The 18,091-nt window shown below is 37.0% G+C and overlaps 1 protein-coding gene across 9 annotated transcripts in view; it reads left to right on the top strand.

The window, feature by feature from the left end:
* PUM2 (pumilio RNA binding family member 2) overlaps window positions 1–18,091 on the top strand; it is a 67,244-nt gene that overhangs the window by 11,854 nt on the left and 37,299 nt on the right. For all 9 annotated transcript variants that reach the window (XM_071742011.1, XM_071742008.1, XM_071742012.1 and 6 more), the window contains exons 2-5: window positions 9,211–9,279; window positions 15,133–15,238; window positions 15,531–15,718; window positions 16,345–16,517. In XM_071742011.1, coding sequence (XP_071598112.1) covers window positions 9,211–9,279; window positions 15,133–15,238; window positions 15,531–15,718; window positions 16,345–16,517 — 536 coding nt within the window. The remainder of the gene's footprint in view (window positions 1–9,210; window positions 9,280–15,132; window positions 15,239–15,530; window positions 15,719–16,344; window positions 16,518–18,091) is intronic.

Raw genomic sequence — 18,091 nt, 5'->3', positions numbered from 1 at the left:
CTCAGGCCTGGCAGCAGAGATAGGTGGAAAGAGGTCACTTGTCTGTATTGTTTAACATGCTGGAAGGTGTTCTTGTGTAATTCACCTGCAGGAAAAGCACTGAGAATTTTTCTGTGGTATAATTAAAATCACTTGCCTAGATAGAAGGACATTACAGCATTGATTTTTGCAGATTTGCATTTTTAGTAGTTTGGAGCATGTGCATGGGGTAGTCATCTTAATGTTACAGTTGTCAGGACAAGGAGAGTAATTGCAGTCACCTGACTTGTGCAAACAAGTTTATTTCATGTGACTTCTGTTCTTCATAGACTCTTTTCCATAATCACCCCTTCCAATCACATTTACTGTTTTGAAGCATCTGTTTAGTTTCTGAAAGCCTTTTCCACCAACATTTGAAACTGCAGTTGATAGTTTCAGCTCATGAGGTACTTCACCAATTCTCACCTCATGCTATCAGGCTGTGAGCTGCTACCTCCTCTGTCTGGAATCCAGCGTTGGTTGTGTCTTTATTAAGTATATTCAGAAGTGTGCTTGTGTTTTTGTCAGCTTTTTCATGCTTTCTGACATACTTCTTCAGTTAGTCTCTACATTTGCACCTGCCTTTATGTCTCCAAATACCTGGCACTCATGCACTGTTGAGTGTCTTGATGTGAATGACTGCTTTATTCTTATATTACCAATTCAGTTTCTCATGGTAGCAGTCTTTGTAATTTGCCTTATGCTTAGACTGAGAGCTCTTTGAAGCAGACTCTTTCATACTTTAGTGAATATTCAGCAATTAGCACAGAGAGACTCTCATTTGATACAACAACAAAACAAATAGCGTGTGGTTAACTGTATGATATATTTAATTTACATATAGATAAATCACCCTACCTACTTGTGCAGCAGTAGCTCTGGGTAGAACTGTTTCAGTCTGAGAGGAATTCTACTGCAGGGAGAGTGGTATAAATCTGAATGGCAGCACTGCTTCTGGAGGTAAGGGTGGGCTCAGCAGCTGAGGTGAATTTGTGTACCTAGGAGCCTGAAATAATGGGAGCCAGAGACTTGAGCTGGCTGCTTAGGCAGTCAACGAAGAGTCTTTGCATTTTATTCCTGTGTGCCCCAGGTTCTAGGTGGGATTACAAGTGAGGCCTCATTCCAGACATGATTATTACGTGGTTCTGGTGTTTTGTCCCAAAGCTTTGTCCCAAGGCATTCTGGCAGAGTTTTTGCATAGACATCTAGGACAAGGTGGTGGGAACCAGTTAACTTGGGGAAAAAATGGCTGTGTATGGTGATTTAGGTGTTTTGCATTTGCAATAAATAGCTCCATGTTTTCTTCTGTTCTTCAGTATAACAAGTAAATAATTTAGAATTTGGGTCAATATTTACCCAAATATTCTGATGTGCCCATTTAGAATGTAGTTTTCTTTTTTCCATGTGATTAAAACTGGGGCTTACAAAAATGCATGACACTGCTTTTTTGCATGGAGGAGCTACATTTAGTGTTCTGAAATACCTTTACATTAAAGTCAGAATGATGAGGGCCCTGTAAGTATCTTTGTGAAGGAAAGTTAAGTGAAAACTTTTTCTCTGTGGTGGATAGGGGAGGTTGGAATGCACAGGGAGTGAAGCACAGTGGTGGGTAGGTAAGACTGTGAAGGGAAGCAGGGGAGCAGCACATATTTGGCTAAATTATTTGAAGGAATATTTTATGGACGAGAATAAATAACCTGGAGTTTTGACATCTGATCAGAAATCTAACTTGTAAGATCACTTTCTAGTATTTTGTTAGATGGTAATTCAAATGCATGTTTTTTTGGTCCACAATTACTGCTGCTTACCCTTACATGTGAGTGCTCTTAAATTTGTACTAATGCCCATTTTTGAACTAATTTTGGTTACAAAGCTTTTACTACTTTAATTTGAATTGTAAATAGACAACTTTATTACCAGTAGCTGAATTGTCATTAGTCTAAAGTCTTTGGTGTTATTTTAGACTTCTTTTAGTTCCTTTGAAAGACTATGCTGGCCAACTTTTAAGGGGATATTAATATCCAAGGCTAAGCTTCTGGTCTTACTGAATTACGAATGAGGCTTATTGAATTAGATGTGGTCTCTTTAGGTATTTTTTACAGTTGGCTGTTTTCTTCAGCTTTTAGCCAATAGTACAAATCTATGGTTAGTTTAAATACACATTCTGTCCAAAGAGTCCTTAGAAAACAGCTGCAGAAATTGATAACAGCATTTTCTTTAAGTGTCCATTCCCCTGCTGGAGACCAGATAAACTGGAAACACACATGCTTCTCTACAGCAATTATTTTAAAATACTTTTAAAAAACCCAGGCTTTAGTGTTTTCTGCCTGTTTTCTTTTAACCTTGAGGTTATGCGGAGTTCAAAGGCCTAAAGGATCAAGATAGATTTTCAAGCAGACTGGTGGCATATATTTGAAATTTTAGGGTTTTTTCACTGGCTTTTTATGCTGGCACTACAGAGAAGTTGCATGTTTTATAAGCAGCTTTCTTCAGAAAAACGAGTTATTCATAGTGGAGGGAGGAGTCAGAATCCTGGATTTCCTTTTTTGCACTCCTGGTGATTCAGTTCACTGCCTAAGGACCAAGTAGTTCCATTTCTGTCTCTGCTTTTAGCACCTACTTTGAGAAGATCAGGCTGGGTTGGTATTCCCTGGTTTCCTCTTTTCTGCTGGAGGGGGAGAAAAGGAACAACAGCGCTTGTTCAAGGGGTGCTGGACTGTGAGAGAGAAGTCAGGATGCTAGAAACCTGTGGGCAGGAAAATTACTGATGTATAATAACTTTTGAATCTAGTGTTTTTAAACTATATCCTCGAAAAATGAATGTTATGGTAAATGCATCTGCCATATTCAGAAGTAAAGAAAATGAAAATAAATGCTCTGAATAAGGTGATTGCTGCATACCTAAAATTGCAGGTAGTGGCAGAGTTGCTCACTAAAAGTGTTCCAGTGAACAACAGTGGTTAGGAATGTTTCATGAATCCCACTAAACATCATTAGTAGCACCCACTATTCTGTTGTAGGGAGGTGATGCTAACTGACTAGCTAAACAAGCAAAATTTAGATTTCTAAAACTAAATAAATGATTTATCATGTACATGGATTGAGTAATCAGCAGCAGTTACACAGATCCACAAATCTGTACATTTCTTAAAATCTCTTGAGTGGATAATTTCTTACATGATAAAAAGACTTTGTTGAGAAACCAGCTAAATTACTTAGTATAAATAGTATGCCCATTTACATTGGAATGTGTCACTTTAGCTCTTCAAACAGAGTAAGTGGTGTGGCTGTTGTAAATAGTTATAAAATGTGGTTTCATTGCAGACACACTGTTACTTATGTGAGGCTGGTTGTTCTTCCAGTATTTAGGGATTGTATGTAGGGACTGTAATCTTGAGTTTGAGGACACCTGCTAGTAGTTCAGAAGAACTTGTGATAAACACTTCTGCCACTCTCAGAGTGAAGCTTGGATTTACTGAGTGGGAAGACAGGTATGAGGGCCTGTGCAAAAAAGAGATAAATTTCTTTTGTAATAGAAGTGTTCATGTTCGGTATGGGCAACAAGTGCAATTACCTGTTTCTTAGTGCACATTTAATTCCATATCTGGGAGCAAAACCCAAAATTCCTGAATCTTGTTAGGCCACTGAAGCATCCTGTAGCTCTGAAACAAGTGGCAAGATGTGCTTCGTTTTCATCTGCTTTTCTACATGGGAGATGGTGTCCTGTTGTTCTTGCTGCTTGTGGTCTGTTGCAAGTAGATCTGTAATTTCCAGACTTGGCAGTGACTTGTGGGATGCTATCCAGCATAATGTTATACATGTATTTATTTTATATATATATATATATATATATATATATACGTGCTTTTTATAAAAACCTAGGAAATTCTTTTTTCCTGTATGCTTGCTTCCAGATTACTCATATTCCTATTGAAAAGAAAGCAAGCAAACCACTTGGTCACTGTTGTGTATCAGCTCTTAGGATCACCTTGCCTCTTAATGACTTATCCCTGTCAGCAGAATGGGCAGTGCTTTTGCTGAATATATATTTATTTTCTCCTTGCTACATGGTGCAGAAAGCCTACCTTGAAATCTTCTGGCGACATTATTTTTATTGTTGGTGTCTTTAACACTGGTAAGATTCCTTCTTTGTCATACCATACAATGTTCACAAGGAAATAAACCACAAGAATATTAAGATTAGAAGTGATTGCTGAGCCAGAGCAACTAAACAGTCAAACTAAATTTTTGTTAGAGCATTTGAAAGTGTTATTGCTCATATGGAGCAAAAGTACAGTTCCATCTTGGAATGAGTTAAACCTCAAATATAGGGATTGAAGGATTACTCACTTGCCTGCAAAAATAACACTTTCCTTTAATTCAGTGAGAATTGGTAAGTACTTATTGAGGGTGGATATTATGCCTTGGAAGGCATATCTGTGGAAGCATGTGAAAGACCTTATAATTGGTTACTTAAGGAATTTCCTTATGGGAAGATGCATCTAGCCAAAGGCAGCTTTAATAAAAGAATGCCTTGTTTTCACAAATATTTTCACTAGTATTTTGTAACTAACTTGTATACAAAACTTAGTTCAGCTGTGACTCCAGTACTTGCCTGCTCAGCTGCTGAGCAGCTTTTTTTATCTGGATGCAACAACATCAGCTGGCTTCCCAATAAAAATAAGGAGATTTTAAGTTATTTGGCACAATTTTATAGAGCAGAAATCTCTATATACTACCCTACCCTGAACTACAATATTTGCTAATATAGTCTTGGGAATTTACAGTTTAGGCTTGTTGTACAGATTTCCCTTATAAATCTTACTACTCTCTTTCTTACAAATCTCTACTAGATTTACATTTAATGTTTTCTTTTGTATTAAAATATTATTTTTATTGCTGGATACCCATCTAAAATGCTAAATGAGCTACTTGTATATTTAGTGAAGTGTCTGGCATGGCTATACAAGGCAGTGTTTAACTATGTATTGCATTTTAAAGTACAGCCATTTTAGTGTTCATATAATAGTTAAAAAACTGGCTAGTAAGTCTCTGCCATAGGCATGTAGCACACAAGATGGTAGATCCTGCAGAGCCACCACTGTAGAAAATTACTGAAAGGGTATTTTGTGTTCAAACATTAAGCAAGATAAAGAAAAAGGCTTGAGTATTTGCAATGCAAACAAAAGCTTCCTTTTCTTTCAGTCATGGTACCATAACTGCCAGGTATCTTGTGCTGAATGTATGGCCTAGTACTCTAACTTCAAAATACATCATTCTTCTTGTCAGTGTGGTTAAAGTATTCACCTGGGGTGGGACGGATGAGATTTGTAGAATGTAGAATGCTGAAAAAGTGTCTTTACTACTTTCTGGTTAGCTGGTTTAACCACTTTTGACATGCAAAATGAAGTCTTTCATGTCTCTCTTACTTTCTTGTTGTTGATTTGTTGTTAATTTTCTCCAGCTTTTTTTTTTTCAGTGAAGGTGCTGATCTTTGCTTTTGCAAGCAAATGCTTGGAAGCTTACTTCTGGCAGCAATCAGGGTTATTGTAGAGAAACTTCTCTCTAGATCTAGGTACCTAGATACCAGTAATGGATATTATTTTAAGCAGTGTTACTTGTGGTAATCCTAGATGACTATTCAGTCAAGTCTGACTCCTGAATTCTGTCCTGAGTTATGGCAGGACATGGTTTCAGGTTACTGGTTTATCATCTAGTTGCTGCTAGGGAGATGCTCCTGCTCCACCTTGCTCCAGACCAGTTTCTTTTTGTTGTTTTCCCTGTGTCAATCTCATGGTCTCACCTCGGTGTGTTCTGGCTGGTTTGACTGCCTGATCTGGGGAAACCCTACTGCATGGTAAAAGAAGGAAAGATGCTTTTGAATCAAAGTTTTTACTTGATGATTACCAAGTTCATTGGAAGGGGAGTGGTAAAAGCTTTGGGGCAAAGGGTGGAGTGACTGTCCCATTAATCAGTAGCTGGCTCTGTCATGGACTTGATTTATTAGTTGAACATGGCAGAATTCATGTTCTGAGGATTCTCTTGTAGACATAGCATGAGGTAGTAGTCACATACAGTAGAAATAAGAACTGCTATTAGTACTAGGAGCTTTCATGGAGTAAAGGAAGGGGTTTTTTTGTGTAGTCTTCTAGATCTTAAGAAAGTATTTTGTAAATTTCAGGTGGAGGGAGAAAAAGTATAAACTTTGGGATAAACATTACTAAAAACATTTTGTTTTTTTAAGTTCATCGAAATCTTTTTGTTAATGCTGTGATGAAAAATAAAGTAACACATGCTGGTATCTTGTATTCAGTTTTTGTGGAAGGGGAAAAGATCAGGATCTTATATTGGTATGTCAAAGAGGAAAAGCTCATGAATACTCTTAACCCACTGTGTCTATTTAACAGTGTGTGAGGAATTGTTATACCTAAGGACAGCTTTGCTGTGTAGTAGCCATTTCTGCATAATTTGGGAGCCCTGTGTAATGATCTGGTGAATATCAAAAGTGTGGAACCATTTCCAGCTTCTCTTATTTGGAAAGGCTTATTACCATTCAGCTCCTAAGATTAGATCTAGAAACTAATCCCAAAAGCAGGTAGGGGGTAAATGGAGAAAGAATTTTCAGAGTAGTTGTGAGGAAGAAAAAAGATGTCAACCAAACCCAGGAAAAATTTGTTAATGTTGAGCAGTGTGTTTCATAGAGTTCTTTTTTGATTTGCAAAGTAAGCCTGTGTGACAGGGAATGAATAAAAATAGAGATATTATTTTCAAATGTTCTGAAGTTGAGGTTTTAAAAGCATGTATTAAATGTTTATTTCTGGAGCATGTGAAATAGATGAATGCTGGCACTGAATTAGAGAAAATGAAACTTCCTGGCAATAGAGAAAATGCTAACCAAAGTTTCTCCTTTGCATAGAGGTCATGTCTTTATTTGTAGTAGATACAGCTTAACTATCATTGTTCTGGGGGTTTTCTAGTGATGATGCTAGCACTGTAGAAAGCAGGTCTGCAGAAGATATTACTGCTGCCTGAATTTTCTCCAGTCTGTAAACTTATCTGTGAAACAAGTATTCATGATAGGGGCCAAGATTCTGTGGGATGCTCTTTTTGATGGAAACAGAAACTGATACCCTCTTTGCTACAGCTAAAGGACTGTATTTCTCTTGCTGCTGATAGCTATAGGCAGCACTAACTTAAATTTCATGTTTATAAGAATGGGGGCAGTGAGCAAAATCAGTGTTCACAGTGCTAAGGTTTATATACAGTTTTGAAAAGCTTGAGTTTCTGAAATGCTCAGGGAAAAAAGAGTTTGCTGTGCCCTGATTATTGGATTGCATTTTCTTAGAAACTTAGAAGTGTGTTGCCATGTCTTTGAACTTTTCTGAATTGTGAAAAAGAAGCGTTTGGTGTTAGATCTTGCAGCACAAAAAACCCATTCAAACAAAAAAAAAGCCAAAACACAATACCACCACCATCAAAAATAGAACCAACCAAGAAAAAACAGCCATAATACTTTAACTGCATGCACAAATATATTATCTGTTGGCGCTAGTAAAAAAAAAAAAAAAGGTCTTTCGTGTAGATTTATTTTTTTTTAATTTTTAAAAAATGTTTTTGTCTTTTTAAAGGGTATAGGAAAATCTAGTTTCAGTTTTAAAAGAATAAAATAAGCCTAACTGAACTGAATGTCAGCATCAATGGAAAAAAGGTCAAGGTGCTGCTTCCCCCCTCACCTTGGTAATTCACTATGAAACTAAATTTGCTCTTCAGTAGCTCACTTAATTTGTTGGGAGTTGGTTTCAGAATTCATCCTGACTTCTGAGGAAATATTTATTTGAGGAGAAATAACTGCTTTGAGCTGTGGAATTTCCTACTCCAAAGAAAATTATGGAGACACTCAACCCCAGAAGTTAATGGCTTATGATGATTATGGGGCAATAGCAATATTTTGAGAGCAGACTTTTGATCATAGAAAATCTATCGACAGGTAATTAGCACTTCTGCAGTGGTAAGACAGAATTGGACAAGTCATTTCCACCAGAGTATTAAAGGCACAGGATTGTTCTTTTGCTCAGTATTTGAGGGGTTTTGAAAAGTGATCTTACATCGTTACTAGCTGTATGGATTAACTTAATTTTGGTTCATTTGTTAATGTAAACAGAGGGGTGTATTAGGTGAAATTGACCCCACAAGGGACTGGTATTGGGAAGGAATCTTGAATTTTACTTTGAACTTGAATAATTTTACCATTTTATCTCGCTGCATCTCATTGAAAGAGGAAGAATGAAATGGGAGAAACAATTTTGAATTTCCTTTTTTAATTTTTCTAAGATTTGAAAATTCATTGTGGAAAACCATTTTCTCAGAACAGAATGCACCCAATGTATTCTGTTTCTGTGCTGTGGCAAAGGAGCTGGTTTGTTGCAGCAGCAACTCTTGGTTTAGTAATGTACCGTTCATACAACACAGAGAAGGAAGAGTGTTATTTCCTGGAATAAAGCTTGAGAAATTGTGATAATTCAGTCAGTTACTCGGCTTTAAAAGCAACACATTGCAAGTAGCATTTGTGACCTGGCTGGTGAGCTTTTCTTTGTTTGCTGCTCAGTAACATTGTGTGCAGTGGCTCATCTCTTTTCCCAAGGATAGTGCATGTCCAAATCTGTAATTTCACGTTTTATTTCTTTTTAATTCTTATTTGTTGCAAATAGTAGTCGGAAACTGGGATGGGCTGCTCAGGGAGGTGGTGAAGTCACCATCCTGGGAGGCATTTAGAAACCATGTAGATGAGGTGCTTCAGGACAGGCTCTAGTGATCATGGTGATACAGATACTTTAGGGGTGGAGGGGGTATTGATGGTTGGGCATGGTGATCTCTGATCTTTTCCAAACATGGCAGTTCTCTGATTCTGTGAAATGTAATATTGAGTTTCCATAGTGGGTGATAGCCATCTGGATATATGAAGATGAGAATTTTTAAGTCTCTTGGAATTTATGGCATGTTATTGTGTTTGCATGGTTCATTAATTAGTCACTAACTATATCCGTTCATGGAATCTAAACTCATGTTCTGCTTAGCTTTAGCAGCAAATTGTGTCCTTTCAATTGTCAAAAATCATGTGGAGTACTACAAACTCAACTTTTGAAAATATATTTGACTAATAGATTCCTCTTTTTTTTTTCTTCCCCTCTGCAGGTTCGATCTGTGGATGAAATGAATCATGAGTTTCAAGCTCTTACCCTAGAATCTCGGGGAATGGGAGAGGTAATTGTTGAGGGCTGTTTGGAAATGTTGATACAGTTTAAGAGTTCTTAAATATTTTAACATAAAGCAAAGAGCTTCTCTTAAGAGACCAAAGTGATCTTTCAGGCAACCAAAGTTTGCTGTTCTAAGTTGAAGATAAACTCTTAAGTACTTTGCAAGAATATTGGGGTGGTCCTTCATCTACTGTGTTACTGTTTCAGTCTTACTAGATTCCTGATTCTCCTGGGGAAGCAGCAGGGCTTGAAAGTTTTGCAGTTCTGTGTAACGAGTCCTCTTTCCAGTGTGTATCTAAGCCCGTGAAACAATCCTTTACTACCTCAGAAAAGCCAAGGAGACTTGCATCTGAAAAAAGTTAGGGTTCAGAAAATGTGAAGCTGGCATACCCATACAGAGATCTGTAGTAATTTACTATGTTTTTACTGTCAATTACTTATTAAAAGATTTTTACCAGGGTGAAGAGTGATATTTTATAACCTAGCTAGAGGGAAGAAGGACTTTTTTTGACGGGTATGTTTGGTTTTTAAGTCAATGTATGCAGGGAGAAAAAATTTAGGATGGCAGGTGATCTAGCTCCTTCAAAAGCAGTTCCCTGAACTGTTCAGAAATTAATGAACATGCATTAGGATTACAAGCCCAGGCAAGACATGGTAGTGAAGTAAAAGGATACCAAATACTGATCCTTTTTTCTGGGTGATTGTCCCCTTGTACTCTGTGCTGATGAGGCTGCACCTTGAATACTGTGAATTTTCGGCCGTTCACTACAAAAAGGACATTGAGGTGCTGGAGCATGTCCAGAGAAGGGCAACAAAGCTGTTGAAGGGTCTAGAGCACAAATCTTACAAGGAGGAGCTGAGAGAACTGGGGCTGTTTAGTCTGGAGAAGAGGAGGCTGAGGGGAGGCATTATCACTCTCTTACAGCTACCTAAAAGGAGGTTGTAGCAAGGTGGGTGCGAGTCTCTTCTCTCAAGTAACAAGGGATAGAACAAGAGGAAATGGCCTCAATTTATGCCAGTGGAGATTTAGATTAGATATTGGGGGAAATTTCTGTATTAAATTGGTTGTCAGTCACTGGAACAGGCCGCCCAGGGTAGTGGTAGAGTCACCATTCCTGGAGGTATTTAACAGATGTGTACATTGTGGTGCTTAGGGATGCAAGTGGTGGACTTGGCAATGTGCTAGGTGAACAGTTAGACTTTGATGATCTCTTGGTCTTTTCCAACCAAAGCAATTCTTTGATTCTATCTAGCTAAAAATAATTTTTTTCCCCTGAATTTTAGAATTCTTGATTTGTTTTGAAATTTTGCAGTTTTTTCTTTGGGGTAAAATTAGTTCATAATTTGTTGGTCATGATTTGATTTATCTAATTCAATTGATAATTGAACCAGTCGCAATATTTTAGCTTTTCTCTGTCTGGATAGATTTTTCTCTGAACTGAATTTAATTTCTTTTTCTTACTTCTAATCCTTTTTAGTCTATTTTCCCAACTGGAAACCAGTACTTGACATCAGGAGGCTTACTTTTCACATTATTACTAAAATCAGGACTGTCAGTGAATCCTTAAGCAAGTATCTCTTCCATGTGCTAATGTAAAGGAATATAGTATAAAATCTGTTTTCATTGTATCATAAAACATTTTGGAAATTATACATAGGGGAAATCTTCATGTTAAGCCATCCATATGAGCTGCATTCAGATAGAGCCTGGTATCACTCAGTATCAGGAATCTTTCTCTAAATGTCTCCTAAAATTTAGTAGTTTGGTTAAACACAGATGAAGCTTTTGGATTCAGCTACCCTTAAAGTCGTGGTAATATTCTGGAGAAATACTGACACATGGTGCTATTTTTCTTCTCTAAGCATCTGTTTGCTATTTTAGGGCCAGCACAGAGGGCTTCAGGACCTTTACTGCGTCCTAAAACAGGCACACATAAAATTAATTGCTGAACAGAATATAAAACTAAATCTTACAAAAACTTACAGGGTCAGAGCACACACAGGTTTCATTTTAAGTACAGTGTCAAAACTTAATTCAGAGAAATTATAGAAGGCTCTGTAGGACTAACTTCTAATCTTAAAAATAAATAAAATGCTTAATTCAAGAGTCAGTAATGGAGACAGTTACTTATCAGAGAGCTGGTTAAGAGGCAGCTTTAGTATAATTGGTTATTATCAATGCATGGAAAAGGACTTTGTTCATTTGGCAGAGACCTAACAGGGATCAGTGCTGATACTGAAAAAGACATATTTTATTTACTGTTGGAAGAGCTGATTAAGAAACAGGGCAGTCTTTTCCATTATTTGGAGCTAGAGTTGGATTTAACTTCGTAAGCAAAGTTTTTGTATTTTATGAAATGCAGGATATATTGACCAAAATGTGTGTTATCGAAGTACAAAACACAACGATTTTAGCTACTTTCATTAATTTATAGTGAGTTCTTGTTTAAGTCTTTCAGCAGAACTAATTAAGTAGGTTTTTTCCTTGTCTGTTAAAGAGGAAAATACTTGTTCTTCTGAAAAGTACTTTTTTTTTCTTTTTTTTTTTTTTTTTTTTTTTTGATTCCACAGTGAATTCCACAGCAGCTGACAGCTGCTGGGGCTGCTCAATCCAATAGCTAAGGCATCCCTTTAACCAGAGCACAGTGTATATCATATTGGTCACCTGTCAAAAGTAGGTAAATGTACAACTAAATCACTGCCCCTCACGGAGGTGCAAAATTGTAAACTTAAAAATTGCATTTATTTAAATATTTGAGGGAGTCTTTTATGTAGAACTTTTAATTAGCTTTGTTTCAGTATGTCTCCTTGATCTTCAGTAGGATACAGTTTACCATTAGCATCTTGAGGTATAGATGGTGGATTATGTTTTGTGTTAAAGATACTCTGTGCACCAGTGTGCATGAAGACCACAAGGAGCTGAGTAGATCTGTTTGAGAGCATGTAGTTTAAAAAAAAATCCAACACCACAAAAGATGAAAAAGCAAGCATAAAAAAATCCACAAACACCAGCACACACACAACCTCTCCTTTTATCCATTGAGCAGTGTTGCTGCTTTCCACTAGTAGACAGCTTTTTCCTCTGAGAGAGATCCTGAAAATGAGTTTTGAAATTCAGACCAGTATTACAGTGTGTCCTGCTCTAAATTTGCATATTGTTCTTAACATTATGTTGTCTGAACACCTGTCTGATAGTGGAATTAGTAAGTGTACTTCAAAGTGATCCCTATTTTATGACAGCCAGTGTATCACTTGATCTGTTTTAATTTGACAAGATTATGTGTTAGCTTATTATAGCATCACTTTTGTATTTCTCAGAGCTTTCATCTCAGCAAAACACATACTTGAACTTGGCTTAGGCTGCATTTAAAATAAAATGTGGCTCTTTCTAACAATGAAGATTTCACAGATGTCATGAAATGCTTGCTTGTTACAATATAAAACTAAAAATTATGAGTAAATTGAATAGGCTGATCTGAAACTTAAAATCTTTTGCTTTTAGTTGAACCACTGTTTTAAGATTCCATTAATCTGTTTTTCTGTCCTCTGATGGGTAACTTAATCACTTAAATTCAGGGTAAATTCAGTATCCCTGGTGCTCCCTATCTATGTTGGACTGACACTTGATGATGACTCTACCTGTGTATTGAGATGTTGGGCATCTCTGTCAGGGCAGGTGATACCAGTGTAACACTGTTGTAAGTGTAGTACTCCTGCAGATTTATTGAGGTGTAGGTGTTAATCATCATCCACCCTAAATCATTTTGTGTTAATGAATTTATATAGGAACCCAGGAATTGCAGTCCAGATATTTTCCTTTTTGTAAGAGCTCTGGGCAGCACAAAACCAGCAAACAGCAATCCTTAAGTTATTCCAGAGGAGCTCTCATCACCTCTGTTTCAGTGTTAATATCCTGTTGATGACAGTCCTGTCACTTTCTTTAAGCTGTTTTAATGAGCTCTTTTTATGCCATATAGAGAAATACCTAAAAAACCCACTCCTGCTAGTAGTTTCATCAGGGCTTATACAAGAGTATTTTACAAGCTTTATTAGATTACATTAGGTGTTCTAAACCGACAAAATTTTAAAATTTTAATTGAACTTTATCTTTTGCAAATTTAATGGATTACTGTGCTGCCTGCAGAGCTCTTCCCTGACTCTTTTGCAAGTTGTTTTAATTGCCATTTCAATTGGTGGACCTTGTAAACTAGGTAATACATAGTGTGACAATGTGGGTTTTTAATTACCTGTTCAAGGGATAATGTGATACCCAGAGTTTGGCATTTGTTACTGCTACCATAGGGAAAAACTAGAGGAATAAGGTAAAAGTATTAAAAAAAAAAAAAAAAAAAAGTTAAAAGAATTCTGACATTTGGGGTGTTTTTATTTGTGCCATGCTTCTGTCACGTGGTGTTGTCTTCTTAATGTCTTCAAGTCTGTTCTTGAAGACAGTAGAGTAAGTGATACTGGTCTAACTTGAAACATTCTGCTTTAGAAGAAATAATGAAAAAAATCATAGAGCTAAGTGAGTTTGTTGGTATCATAGAATGGTTTGACCTTTAAAGGTCATCTGTTCCAGCCACCCCACAGAGAGCAGTGACATCTTCAACTAGATGAAGTTTTTCAGAGCCCTGTTCAACCTGACCTTGTGCCAGTGTTTCACTACCTTCACTAAAAAATGTATTTCTTTTATGTAGTATGAATTAACCATCTTTTAGTTTAAGACCATTGCCCCTTCTCCCGTCACTACAGGCCCTTCTAAAAAAATTCATCCCTATCTTTCTTAAAAGACCCCTTCAAGTACTGGAAGGCTGCAATAACATCTCCCTGGCACCTTGTCAAGGCTGAACAACCCCAGGTCTCTCAGCTGTCTTCATAGGAGAGGTGCTCCAGCCCTCTGATCATGTTGGTGACCTCTGGATGTGGTCCAGCTGGTCCATGTCTGTCTTGTGCTGAGGACTCCATAGCAGGATGCAGGACTGCAGCTGGGGTCCCAGAGAAGTGAAGCAGAGAGGCAGAATCCTCTCCCATGCTTCTTTTGGTGCAGTCCAGGATACAGTTGACTTTCTGGGCTGTGAGTGCACATTGCTGTGTCTTGTCCAGCTTTTCATCCACCAGTTACCTTCAATTCCTTCTCCTCAGGGCTGCTCTCAGTCCCTTCCTCCCCAGCCTGTATTGATACTGGAAATTGCCCCAACCCAGATGCAGGATCTTGAGCTTCACCATATGAAGCTTCATAAGGTTCACACAGGCCCACTTCACAGTGCTGTCCGAGTCCCTCTGGATGGCATCCTGTCCCTCAGACATGTCTACTGCACCACTCAGCTTGGCACTTCAAATTTGAATGTCACATGTTGGTAACCAACAAATCCCTGTGATCTAAAGGAGTTGACTTGTCACCATAAGTTCTAGTCACTTGCTAAAATTTGGAACATGATGCCTTTCTAAGTGAACAGAACTTTACAGTGAACTGCTGCTGTTTCTGATTATTGTGATGGTATTAGCTGAAGGCCGAGGTTTTGAGCCAGTGTGGAAAGAGGGTGGTGTTAGTTGAGGTTTCTGAAAGGAATGACTTGCTTTAACAGGGGGATTAATTTTAGCTTTTTTTTCACAGCTGATTTTATATTCCGCATCTTTCCCTCATATCTTGAGAATCTCAGTCTTACTGAGAATCTCTTCATTCAGCATCAGCTTCTCTAACAGAACATAACTTCAAAGTGTTGGATCATTCTTGGCAGTGCATGTTCCCTTATGAAAAGTTGACTTTGGTATCCAAAATGAATAACTTGCATATCCTCTTTAATAGTTTTGCCCATTTATAAGCACATTTTAAATAAAACCATTTTCTCTTTTGGAACAGCTTTTACCTGCCAAAAAGTTTTGGGAACCTGATGATTCAGCAAAAGATGGACAAAAAGGGATATTTCTTGGTGATGAGTGGAGAGAGACTGCATGGGGAACTCCTCGTAAGTGATTGTGTATATGTATTGAAAAATCAGTCATGTTTTTTTAAATGTTACTTCAAAGTAAATCAATACTATAAATTTTAATTGTGTACTAAATTTCATTTTCCTTTCATTTAAATTGTGAGAATGTATACTGCACTCGTAGTGGTGTTCCAGTAACACTTTTTGAAACGGGGATTTGGAAATCTTAATTCAATTTTAGTTTTGTTTAATATTGCCTCTAATGAAATGTGAAAACATAGCAAGTTGCATTTTTAAATATACAACAGTTTGATTTATTTGTTTTCAACAGACCATTCTATGTCCCAACCTATTATGGTACAGAGAAAGCCTGGACAAGGTTTTCATGGAAACAGTGAAGTAAACGCTGTATTGTCTCCACGATCAGAAAGTGGTGGCCTTGGAGTGAGCATGGTAGAATATGTGTTAAGTTCCTCTCCAGCTGATAAATTGGATTCCCGGTTTAGGAAAGGAGCTTTTGTAAGTAATGCAGTGTGCTAAGCTTGCCTAACCTACTATGGTCATACTATCTTAATGTGGTTTTATTTTCTACTCTGTTTGTCCATGTTCCTGTTTAAACTCTTCCTTAGAAGGAAAAGTGTAGTTGATATCTTTGTGTCTTCCTTGGTTAGAGGGGGCAGAAGAGGGAAGGTGGTTTGGGAATCTTAATGGCTGTCTTAAGTATTTTCCTAACACCTTTAGATAAAGGTAGGGAAAAGATTGCAAACAGCTTAATTTTAAGATATGTGAGGGGCTTTATTATAGATATTCCTATTCTGTGTTTCCATGTGGGTTGGTTTTGTACTAGATGTTTTAACTGTATAAAATAAAACGTATCTAATTCAAAGTGTTACTGCTTTAACAGCACCGCTATAGTTAAGGTTGAGTTAGCTCTTCCATTATAAATCTTGGCATTCCTTTTCATATTTTGGCAGTTATTAATTGCATGTGGTTGAAACTTGATGACCAAGTTACCCACCAAATGCAATTTCATTGAAAACTGTTTGTATTGTTTACGTGCACTGTAGTGTAGAATTAGGTCACCTTGTGGTGCTCCTATTGTGTTCTGTTCAATATTCAGAATCAAACAGATTCTTTTTCCTCAGGGCACTAGAGATGCTGAAACAGATGGACCTGAGAAAGGAGATCAGAAAGGCAAGGCTTCTCCATTTGAGGAGGACAAAAACAGAGATCTTAAACAAGGAGATGATGAGGATGTTACTAAAATAAATGGCAGAGGTTTGCCAAATGGAATGGATGCCGATTGCAAAGATTTTAAGTAAGCTTTTAACTGTTTCTCAAGAAGACCAGCATGTCTCTTAAGGGCATTATTACAGTTCTGGTTTGTGTGTCAGCTTTAAACATTACCCAGCTGCAGACTGATTCTTCCTACCTCACATCCTCCCTTTCCCACTGTGCCACGTGTTTCTTAGGATGTCATTAATGTGTGTGTCACTTCTCATGAGACAAATTCATTGTAATATAGTAATTATTTAAAGTAAATGAGTATCTTCAAAAAGTGAATTAAAAGGATGAAAGCCTTAACCCTTGTAATTTCCAACTAAATTACTTTCTCTCTCTGCTTCTTTTTAATACTCTAACTTTTGCATCTGATTGCTTTTGTAGAGAGTAAGTCCTACAGAATTTTAATTTCCCTTAAAAGTTTGCTAGTGTAAAGCACAGCCTAACACAATTTCCCCACAGAAGTCCTTATTAGAACCCATTTATTTGACTAAGGAGAAACAATGTACTTCCCTATTCACAAAGTTAAATGTTACCTGTTTACAGTATAGAATGGTGCTGTGTTTTGGTTGTTAGGGACAAAAGAATTGGACCAAGCTTGAGCTTTTGAACTGTGAACTAGATGACAGCACGACCAGCATGTTTTTTCCTAATACTAAACTACATTTTAAAATGGGTATTTTTAAAGGACTAGTCATTGGTTTTAGATTACTGTAATGCATTTTTAGCTGTCATACAGAAGAATTAACAAGATCAGAGTGCTGCTCATAAATTTATTAATGTCATGAGCATGACCAAATAGTTGTGGTTTCATTAGTTCATAATTGAACAGGTATATTAAAATGCATGTTTGAATCCTGTATGTATTTCCTACCCTTTTAAAAAATGTATTTACCTGAGGCTAAGGAAGGTTTCTCCAAGTCTATTTTTCAAGACACATTATTGAAAAGCACATAATACCAAGCATATTACCTCAAATTAGCTCCTTTTGGATGCATGCTGCAAAACGCACAATAAACATTACCTTCTGTATTATATGTAGAAAATGCAGAACAAATCTCTCCCTGCTTTTCTTCAGCAGTATCTATTTCAATATTGAAATATTCTTTCCTGTATTTAAACAGAGAAATGATAAAAAAAAAAACATACAAGTGCAAAACAGCATCCAAAGCCAGTAAACCTCTCAAAAAGAAAAAAGCAAAAGCTAAAACCAAAAAAAAAAAAAAGCCCATCTAATTGAAATGGGTTATGTAAAATGGTGGTATTAAGCCCTCCAAACAGTTTTATAATTGAAGTATTGACACAACTTTAACTATAGCAACAGAACAGCACCAATATAAGGAGCAACCTATATTAGAGAAGTATTAACTTTGTCCTGTCCTCCTCCTTTTATTTTTATTGTACTTAACAGCTTTTTAACACTAAAACTATGCGCTGAAATAACTGCCTTTTTTTCCTTTTGTTCTTCACTTTGTTGATGCTGCATGTCACTTGAGAAAAATAAGGAATATTAAATGGCTTCAAACTCAAGTTTTGTACATTGAGCAAGACATGGTTGCCAGTTGGAATGCTTAGATGGTAGCCAGTAAATTCTAGATGATCATCATTAGG

The sequence above is a fragment of the Heliangelus exortis genome, chromosome 3, assembly GCF_036169615.1.
Source record: "Heliangelus exortis chromosome 3, bHelExo1.hap1, whole genome shotgun sequence".
Classification (NCBI taxonomy): domain Eukaryota; kingdom Metazoa; phylum Chordata; class Aves; order Apodiformes; family Trochilidae; genus Heliangelus; species Heliangelus exortis.
Note: the sequence above shows the minus strand (reverse complement) of the source record. Positions and strands in the feature narration are given on the sequence as shown.